The sequence below is a fragment of the Fukomys damarensis genome, unplaced genomic scaffold, assembly GCF_012274545.1.
Source record: "Fukomys damarensis isolate Sample0158 unplaced genomic scaffold, DMR_v1.0_HiC HiC_scaffold_7, whole genome shotgun sequence".
NCBI lineage: Eukaryota > Metazoa > Chordata > Mammalia > Rodentia > Bathyergidae > Fukomys > Fukomys damarensis.
Genome location: NW_022900919.1, coordinates 1,793,735 through 1,804,692, shown reverse-complemented (window position 1 = coordinate 1,804,692; position 10,958 = coordinate 1,793,735). Strand labels below are relative to the sequence as shown.

Below are 10,958 nucleotides of genomic sequence, written 5' to 3'. Positions count from 1 at the left end.
GTCCCCCCGCCCCCCCCCCCCCCCCCCCCCCCGCAGTATTTTGAAGACAGCTGAGAGCAGAAGCTGGTCTGAGGCCTGAGGGCGGAGCTAGGACTGCAAGAACTAACCTTCTTGGCCACTTCAAGCAGGGAAATCTACAGAGACCACCCAAAGCAGTTTCTGTTCAAATCACTGTGTCCATGGGGACCTAAGAAGAAAGGTGAGTGCCAACGGAAAAACACAGGGGCCCAAGAGGGTACACCGCATGATTGCAAAGAGGACAAAACAATGTCAAGCCAGAAGACTAAGGATTAGACCTAAATGTTGTATTGTTAGTCTTTTCTATAATTCCCCTGACTTCAGTGTACCTGAGCCCTAGAAGGCTTTAACTTTCGCTCACAGTCTCTGGAAACACACTAGCAATAACACCTGGGAGGAGAGGGAGAAAGCAGACATCTAGAGAACAGGACTGAGAAGGAACTTACTCTTTTCTGAATAAAACTCTGTAAACTTAAATGTTACAACCCAGAACTGCAATATAAGTACTTCATAATAAGCTGAAATTTTTAAAAGATCTAATGCTGATTAAAAATCGGTATGTGGGGCCAGGGATTTATCAGTGGCACCGCACCTGCCTGGAAAGCACTAAGGTCCTGAGTTTGATCCTTGGTACCAAAAAGAAAAAGGTATGTGAGCCAGATGGGGTATGTGCACCTGCAGTCACTCATGCTGAACCAGGAGGGTCACTTGGGCCCAGGAGTCTAAGGTAAGCCAGACAACACAGCAACATCCCCTCTCATTTTAGAAGAGGTTGAGGGTGATAGAAGATGTGCAATCATTCCTGCTGCAACTCCTCTAACGAAAAAAAGGACTTCCAGTCTCTCTGGCAGCCATGTCCTTTCACGGGCCCATTTAGTGGCCACCACTTAGCATGGGCTCTGAACACCCGAGTGCCGGGCACCATGCTCAGCACAGGTGACTACAGGGACAGAGAGCACTACAAACAGACAGGACACCTGTGTCTCCTGCTGCCATTAAACAGCAACTACGACAACCACAGACATGTGAGCAGCACAGCCACAGAGCCAGGCACTTTGCCATGCACATTACACGTTATTATTTAATCAACTCTATAACCCTATAAAATGCCATGTCTTTCATTAATTTCAACATGAACTTCTGCCAAGTTTAGTATATAAAAACTGGGGTTAACAAATACTGTTAACAGCATGTCAGATTTACCAGCAGTGCCCTTTCTCACGACGATAAATGGCAGCATACATTCCTGCTGAGGTACCTGAGGCTGGTTGAAATCCTCTGCTCACCACCCCACCCTGCACTGAGCCTGGGCCAGTACAAAAAGCCAGCTACGTGCACCCTGGGGCCTGCATGTCTCACCACTCAAAGGCAACTACAAGGCTAGACACCAAATTGCTCAGCCCATCTGTTGGGGTGGGTGAGACAGGAGTTCAAAATTGGAATAAGTAAAAATAATTCTGAGTCACTTAGCAGAACACATAGCAAGGAGAATCTTGATAGCAAATACTACCAGAAAAACTCTTCTCTGTATATGTCAGATCTTCCTACCTCTGGAAGAGCTATTAATTATGAAGTCTACTAAATTTGGTGGCAGTCCTATTGTGACTGGCGTAGAAAGACTAATAATGATATGTACAATCTAATAAAATGGAACCAAGAATCCCCAGGAAAAAAATAAATTTCTGATACTTTCAATATTGGCAAGTGGGGAAGGGGGACATCACTCAGAACACTATAAAGAACACATGAAGAAGAGAAAGAAAAATGGAGAGGGAGGAGCAACAACAGCATCACCACACCACCTCAGAAGCACTTTTCCATATAAAAATCCAAACTAACAAAATCCAGGTGAACTCTTGCAGAGACAAAGTTACTAATTCTGGCTAAAGATGGTTCCCCATCTATTCCCTGCGGTAGTAACAGCTTGCATATGACATACGTATGTGCATGCTGTGTACCTTGGGTCTACGTTTTCTCACAGAGAGCCCAGTAATCTGAATTTTCTAAACTTCCTACACTCACTTTACTCATGAGACAAACTGCCATGACTTCCATATAGTGTTTAAAGTTGCAAATAATACTGTGGATTCACCCTACCTGAATTAAAAAATTCTAACCAACTTTTTGTGTATCTCCAGGAATCTTGTTCTGTCACATACGAGATTAGAAGCAAGTTTGCTTTTTTTTAGAAGCAATTTTTGAGACCATCATTCAGCCTAGAGACATTAGCCCAGTATTAGGCTGAGCGGGCAGCCAATCTGTGAATCCCTGAACAAATCCTAGAAGACCACAAAATCTAAAATCAGATTAATAAATACTTGCACACACATCTTTGTTTCACTGTTTCTGTGACAGCAGGAGGCAGAGACACCTTTGCATTAGTTTATAAAGCAAGCTTTCTCACTAATTAAACATGTAAAACTAGCTAATACAGGCTCAAGAGAAATGCTCAAATACCTACGTCCTTTCCTGTTTAATCCGGGTTTCTGACACAGAGTTCCCAAAACCTTCGTAATGATTTGAATCTCACAGCTCAGGCTGGGGCTGACCACCAGAGAGGTCAAACAGGTCATCTGACGGTGGAAATGTCCAGCCCCACCTCCCACCTCCAAGGAGAAGAGGGCTGGAAAAGTGGTGACATGTGGGAGCGCCGGGAGGGTGTGCACCAGTGAGGGCCAAGGAGCTCTGCGACCCGTCCCACCATTTGTTTGCCCCTGATCTTGGCCTTTAGAATAAACGGACACATGTGGCTTCCTGAATTGAGTCATTGCAGGCAATACTGAACCGAGGAGTGTCCAGAGAACGCCCAAACTTGCAATAGCTCAGACAGAAGTGTGGCTAGGCTGGGAAGACCATGTGCAGCCGGCCGCTGAAGTGGGGGCAGCCTTCTTCGGGAGGGCTTGGGACTAAGCCCTCAGCCCTGGGGCTGTGCTAACCTCGGGAGCTGGTGTCAGAACTGGGCTGAACTGTTGCACAGGCATACAAACACAAGGGCCAGAGTTCAATCCCCAGTACCAAAAAAAGAATTACGGAGGACAATAAACCGATAATGGATATCTAACAGTATCATCATTGGTTTCTTCTTTTTTTTTATGTTTTTTGGAGGGGAGACAGGGTCTCATTTTATAGTTCAGGCCAGATATCCTACCCAGCAAATCATTGGTTTTCAATGTTCCACTCTCTAGTGAGCCCATGAAAACGTTCTTCACCTTTGTTTTTAACCTCTCTCAATGCCATACACGGGGGCTGTGCAACTGAAATGACACACTCAAAAGGAAGCATCATCAATGTGACTTCGAATGTGTCAGAAACAAATTCCAGGTCGCACCACGAGACTGTCAGAGAAGCCAGTCACCACACTGACCAAGCCTTCCGGGTCCTGATGTGCTCTGTAGGTGAAATCTCTTGGACTCAGGATTTACTTCTTGGAGTGCCCAGTGCTAGAAGGATAAAGAGTCCTGGCCACTTTTACTCACACTCCCTTCCCTTCCAGTTTGTGGTTTTTAAACTTCAGTGTGCAAAATGTCACCTGCAGTGTGCATCCCTCACTAGCAGCTACCCATCCCAGGATGCAGGATGCAGGCAGAGTGTATGTGGGCGATTTAAAGACTACGCCTCCCTCTATTCTGGCCCAAGCTCCTTCTATGGACCCTGCTCATGGCTCCCTAACCCACCAGCACCTCACACCACTGTCCTGCAAGGACAGGTCACTGCTCACCTCCTGAAGACCACACACACCATAGAAACCTCCCTGAGACTCCTCCAGCCCCTTCCACGTGCAGTGCCACACAGCATCTGCTAGCCCACCACACAATCTATATGGAATGTTCATTTTCACCACAATAATCATAAATCATTTAGGCAATATTTAATGTTTTTGTCACAGCATCAAAACTATAAAATCAGGAGGAAATTTGTCAATCAGAACGAGATGAGTCCATTCATGTTTCCCAAAAATCCAAAATTTGCTCTGAGCTTTTAAAGCTGAAACACATAATTGAGTAATGACTACACACAAAAAAACACAAACTACCACAGTTAAATACAGTATGAAGTTAGAAAATAGCCAAAGTAAGTCATAGAACTATAAAAAGCCAGTCAATTCACAGAGTAATAGAGCAATAAAATTTTTTCAACAAAGCCTGGTTTCCATTGCTAGCTCTGACCCTTGTTATTTGGGCAAACAATGATAGAGTCCACAGTCCATGGTATTAGAAGAAATAATAACAAAATATTTTCAAAAAAGGCCAGGCATGGTAGTGCACACCTGTAATCCCAGCACTCGGGAGGCTGAGGCAGGAGGATCACTGTGAGTTCGAGACCAGCCTGGACTACATAGTGAGTTCCAGGTCAGTCTCAACTACACAGTGAAACCCTGTCTCAAAGAGCACCCCCCCCAAAAAAAAAGTTCAAAAAAAGATAAACCAGGCAGCAAATTATTCACTAATATTCCTATTATGTACATGACTGAAAAGGTTTACTATAAATGAAACTTAAATGATACTTAAATTCTTCAAAAAAAAAAGACAAACTTAAGACATCAAAAAATAAGTATATCTAGCCAGGCGTGGTGGTGGATGCTTGTAATCCCAGCACTCGGGAGGCTGAGGCAGGAGGATCATGTGAATTCGAGACCAGCCTGGGCTACCTAGTGAGTTCCAGGTCAGTCTCAACTACACAGTGAGACCCTGTCTCAAAAAAATAAATAAATAAGTATATCTAATTCCCTCCTCACTCCCCGCATCCCTGCACACCATTCCTACTGTAGAGATTGAACTAAGGGCTCCAAGCCATACTAGGCAAGCAGTCTATCAATGAGCTACACCTTCACCTCTTACTTTTTCTTTAAATCCTTTTCTTTCCTGTATTTCCCCTCAAAAATCATAACTCAAACTACAGAATAACATGTTCATACAAAACAATAACTTTAAAAAGTAAAAGACAGGGCCAGGGATTTAGTTCAGTGGTTCCGCCAAAGACACAAGTTCAATCCCCAGTACCAAAAAAAAAAAAAAAAGTAAAGACAGGGCCAGACATGGTAGCACACACCTGTAATCCCAGCACTCAGGAGGCTGAGGCAGGAGAATCACCCCAAGTCTGAGGGCAGCCTGAGCTACACCGTGAGTTCAAGGCTAGCCTGGACTACACAGAAGACCCTGTCTCTAAACATCAAAAAAAGAATGGGGATTTCGCTCAGTGGTTCTGCTGCCTGCCTGAGTTCGATTCCTGGTACCAAAAAACAAAGTGAAAGACAGCCAGGTATGATGATACACACACCTATAATCCCAGCACTCTCTGAGGCTGAGGAAGAAGTGAAAGTTATAACCTACCCTGGGAAACTTAGCAAGACCCCGTCTCAAAATTAACATAAATTGAAAAAGAACTGGGAAGCCAGGTGTGGTGGCGCACGCCTGTAATCCCAGCACTCAGGAGGCTGAGGGTTGAGGATCCCCGAGTTCAAGGCCACCCTGAACTACTTAGTGAGACCTTGTCTCAAACAACATTAAAAAAATTTTTTTAAATAAAAATCGGCCAGAGATTTAGCTCAGTGGTGCAGCCGCCTGCCTCACAAGTGCAAGGTCCAAAAAAAAGAAAAAAAGATACACATATATCTCAAAGATAGAGGAAGATCACACCAGTGGTTGCCTCTGGGCAGCAGGGCTAGCAAAGGACTGAGAAGAGGCTGAGAGAACATTCTGGGCAAGAGTAGTGTTGATAAAGGTTCAGGTTATACAAGTTACCTTTGTCAAACCTTATGGAATGTTAGGACCAGGGATCTAGCTCAGTGGTTCTGGCACTTGCCTTGCAAGGCAACGACCCGAGTTCAATCACCAGTACCAAAAAAAAACCTTATGGAATTTTAAACTAAAATATATGCATGCCAGTTGTGCACAGTGGCACACATCTATAGCTCCAGCTACTCAGGAGGCAGATGGGAGAATTCTTGAGCCTAGAAGGCCAGGCTTCAATAAAAACAGGATATACAGATATATACAGACAGACATGCAGATATATATATATATATATGGAGAGAGAGATTTGCAAACATACATATACACATTTCAATATGTATAAATTTTGTGTGAGAAACAAAAAAGCTAACACCAAACTCAAATTACCAACATGCATGAAGCCTCTAAGGCAGCCAGGTGAGACACCTCAACGGAAGTAGAAAGCGGCCCAGGGAGAGCCCTTCTATGCACACTGGTAGGAGGACCTAGGGGAGGATATGCCAACATTCCCCAAGTGTCTTTCAGCTACTCTGTGCATATGAGGAAATTTTCAAATGAACATCAAAAGAAACAGCTAATTTTGCTAAGTGTTGTAACTGAAAACATGTACTACAGAGCTTTTTCCTATGTATTTTCAATTCCTATTCCAATTCATTCCACAAAGAGAAAATGAAAGACTTTTTAACAGCTTTATCTATCTTAATGATTTTCAAGTAATGGGACCAATAAATTTAGCAGTGAGTTCAACTGAGGGTTTCAAATTCCACAAGCTTGGAATGGGTACTGTTGTCTGTTTCGTTTTACATCTTCAATGAGATGTCTGACCTGGAGCCAAAGTCAAAGAGAAAGCAAATGATCCAGAGTCTTGTTGAGATTTCATAAGAGGCCTAAAAAGGACTATGCATTGGTATTTCCTTGCAACCAATGGCTCCAAAGTCTTTTACACACTCCCAAATGAGAATTGTACAGGAAAGACTTGGGGAATAATTTCCCCTAATCTTACAATAATCAATATTTATAGTCAAGGTAAAATCTATTTTAAAACTTAAGCAAATAGTAACAATTTCCTATAAGCTGCAAAGTAAATACCAGAACAGACCAGCAGACGTACAGGAAGGGGCTCTGCAATGAACACGCCCTCAATTCACATCATCTGAGTGGCCTGAAACATTAATTAACATTTTACACAACAATCACCATTGTGGAAAAACTGAGAAAAAGGTATGATCAAATGCTCCTGTTCCTCTTACACAATTTCTGAAAAAATGCAATTAATAATGGTCTTTTAAAAACAGAAAATACTAATTAAAGGTGCTTACCTTTTCTAGGAGGGAGCTCTCCATTCTGGCTTAATTCTGACCCCATATATATAATTTCTCCATCTTTAACCATTTCATTCCACAGACCACAGAGCCCATCTCTCATGAATGCAAGCTGGCAAGGAGAAACAAGACACATTTACAAAGTGCTCACATGCACACTGCAATCCTTAAAGAAAGATGAGGGAGGAGAGTCCTCATCTCCTTTTATTTAATTATTCATCAATAAATCAATGATTTACATATTTAGCAATTTATTCAAAAATAAAAATGAGAATCACCCAATATTATATTTGTTATGCTGTACTTTTGTGTAAGAGACAAGAAAAATGACACATGCATGTACATGCTCTGAAAACACAACCCAGATATGAGTAACAATAATTAACTATGGGGAGAAACGGAAGGGACGTGGAGCAAGGCAGAGGGGACCAATGAAAACAAAACTACTGAGTATATCTTAGATATCTTTACTTCTAAAACATGTTTCCACCTCCAAATATTAAAGTTACTTCACAAAAAAGAAGTAAAACTACAACAGTAACAAACAAATTAACCTATGTATATGAGAAAGGAAAGTACTTAACTATACATCATTAATGCAATATATTCTTTGTTTTGTTTTTTGTTTTTTGAGAAAGGGTCTCATTTTGTAGTTCAAAGAACAAAATCTGGAGAAGGGATCCATTCTGAAAACTTCAGGTTCAAGTCAAGCCATCTTCTACAACACACCCTTTTAAATTATGAAAGACACGTGTGTTACTCATCGGCCCTTCTCAGTGTGCACGGCTCCTTTCCTGGCATCATCCCAGCAGGCACCAACCTGGTAAAGTACCCTCATCTCGTTTCTTTAAAATGGCATGAGCAATGAATATAACCATAATGTACTGCAAATATACACTAATAAAAAAATGTTTTTAATGGAGCAAGAGTTGAAGGGCATTTTATGCCCAATCTTGCTTGCAGACATATTCTAAAGACTCTTTCTCTAACCTTAATTTATACCGGTAAATCTTTGGGTGTTTCGTTTTGTTTTGTTTTGTCTGAGGTATTGTCTCCCTGTTGTTCAGGATACCCTCAAACTCTCCTTCCTAACCTTGCCAAAGCTGGGGTTAAAGACATGTACCTATGGGCCTGGCTGTGCAAGTAAATCTTTAGAGTTCACTTTTTTTTTTTGTACCAGGGATCAAACTCAGGACCTTGCACTGCCAGGCAGGCGCTGCACTGCTAAGCTAAATCCCTGGTCCTAGTGTCCACTTCTATCCAAATTATTTACGGTAGGCAAGACAGTAAAAGGCTAAAATGGTGCCCAACAGTCTAGCCCCATGGGGTGTACAGAGCTACCCAGAGTAATTCCCAAATTCCCACTCCCCTAGTATAGATGGAACCTGTAAATAGAATGAACCATCACACCCATGACCATATGTTGCTTGACCTATGACAAGGCAAAAGGACTGCACACAGGCAATTAAGGTTCTGAGTCAGTGGCTTTCTAATTAATCAAAAGAAAGATTATCCTGCAGACCTACTCAGGTAAAAGCCCCTTAAAGAGGGACTGGGCTATTCTAAAGAGATGTTGTGACAGGGCCAGAAAAAAGCAAGTGGCTCGGCTATGGACTGCTGGTGGAGGAGACAGCCTCTAGGAGCAAAGAACTTCAGAACTCCAACCACAAAAAACCAACTCTGCCAGAAAGGTCCCTGAACCCTAGATGAAGACCTCGACTACCAAACACCTCCGCTACAGTCTGGTAGCACTTGACACAGAGAGCTGAGCTAAGCCACACCCAGACTCCTGACCCATGGAGTCTGCAAGAGTGTTTAATGTTTCAAGCTGCTAAGTCTGTGATTAGCAATTTGTTGTGTAGCAGCAGAAAACCAATTCTCAGCCAACTCAGTTTCCACAGAAGCAACAGCTTCCCTCAGCACTCTTACTGTATCTGTTCACAGTGCTAACAAGGAAACTAGAAACCAAAATGTATGACTCTTGGTAAAAGTACCAACTGGCACAGGAGAGGTACACTTTTCCTAAAAAATGAGCTGCAGTCACTGAGGTTTGAGGAAATGGAACAATAAAAGGAAGGCAGTCAAGATCTGCCACTGGGGTTCAATCCATTCCCCACTAAAGTACCAAAAACAGTAGAGGCACACAGTGGCCAGACCTCATCACTTACCCATGCCATGCTACAAGAATTACATATTATCTTCAGAGCTCAAAAGAATCCATGATCCATGCCTTAAAGTATAATGCAATGGAGGTAGACAAGGAAGAAACTAAAACAAAAACCACTAGCAAGAATCAAAAATTAATAATGAGACCCTAAACCAAGGCAGGGAAAGTATTTACGGTTATTCCACATCAAATGGTTCAGATCAGATGGTGGGAGCAGACAGGAGCAAGACTTAATTCTTAATTCTCAGTGGTTTTAACCACTGAGATTTCTGTTAGTGCCACCAAAAGATCCATGTGTTAAAAGTTCCAAGGTGATGAATTCTTCAGGAGACAGGACATAGTGGTAGGCCCATAAGTCACCAGAGACAGGCCTGCTCATGGAGGGGACTGTGAGACCCTTCTCTCTCTTTCCCTTCTGCTTCCCAGCTGAAGAGGTGAGTGGTTCTGCTCCACCACAGTCTCCCACCATACTGTGCTGCCTCACCATAGGTCCAAAGCAGTGGGACCAATCCACCAATGACTGGACTGGAAGCTCCAAAACTGAGCCAAAGGAGATCTTTGCTTTGTATGTTAATCATCTCAGGTATTTTGAGGAAGGTTAAAAAATGTATCAACATAAACATGAGGTCTTCCCCATCTACAAACAGTAAATATCAATCCAAATCTTAGCAGAACACTCAGGGCCAGAGACTGAAATCTGAGAAGTGTGACAAAGGGACTGGAGATGATGGTCTGGGGAGATACCAACACCCTTGGAGAGCAGGTAGACCACAATCCTCAGCCGCCACTGCAATCTATGCCTGCCTCACAGTGACTGCTATCCATGCGTCAGTGTTCTGGGAGGCAGTCTAGGTCAAGAAACACTTGCACTCAGAAGTCATTAATTAAAAAAGAGGGCGAATGGAAGGCAAAAATGAAGCATTTAAAGACTTTAAAGACTAAGTCAAGGAGGAAACCAAGTTTACAAAGAAATAAGAATGATTACTACAGTCTAGTCTTGTATCACCTGGGTTGTGTTGGAAGGGAAGAGCGAAGGGCAAAAGCCGTGTGGGCAACAAGGGATCCTTAGAGTCTGGATATCTGCAGGTACACACACTATTGACACCTCCTAGGAAGCAATGACCCGAAGACGGGCATGAGGTATGAACTCAAGTGAGCAACTCAAGTACACAGAGCTGCAGCACCACAACAAGCACACGGTAGAGAAGAGTACGCACTGGCCCAAGAACAAAGGCTGTGTGAATCAGCCCTGATAAACCTTAGGATCGCGTTTAGAGAAGATCAAATTGATTTCATGTAATTTACATGCATATCAGAACAAAACCAATGCTCTAAGATGAACAAAACAGGGCCAGGGATTTAGCTCAATGGCACCAAGCCTGCCTCACAAGCACCAAGGTCCGTCTTCTGCTAAAATAACGTTTACAAACATGGAGGTGATGCTCTGCCTGTGCTGCGAGGACACTGAGTGGCACTGGCAGCTGGTGCTGGCCGGTACCTCAGGGCCCGCGGCTGTGTGTTCACTTTAATAAAGACTGCTTTGGTTTATAAAAAAAAAAACAGGAACCTGGGGTTAGAGCACAATGACAGAGCACTTGCCTAGCATCCTGGAGGCCCTGGGTTCAATCTCCAGCACCACAACAGCATTAAAAATAACAAAGGCAGTACAAGATAACATAACATCTATAATTTCCATCTTTTTTTTTTTTTTTTTTTTTT

General features: G+C 42.9%; 1 protein-coding gene across 6 annotated transcripts in view; it reads right to left on the bottom strand.

The window, feature by feature from the left end:
- Positions 1–10,958, bottom strand: part of Herc2 (HECT and RLD domain containing E3 ubiquitin protein ligase 2) — a 189,282-nt gene that overhangs the window by 171,742 nt on the left and 6,582 nt on the right. For all 6 annotated transcript variants that reach the window (XM_010612947.1, XM_010612945.3, XM_033761041.1 and 3 more), the window contains exon 3: positions 7,070–7,184. In XM_010612947.1, coding sequence (XP_010611249.1) covers positions 7,070–7,184 — 115 coding nt within the window. The remainder of the gene's footprint in view (positions 1–7,069; positions 7,185–10,958) is intronic.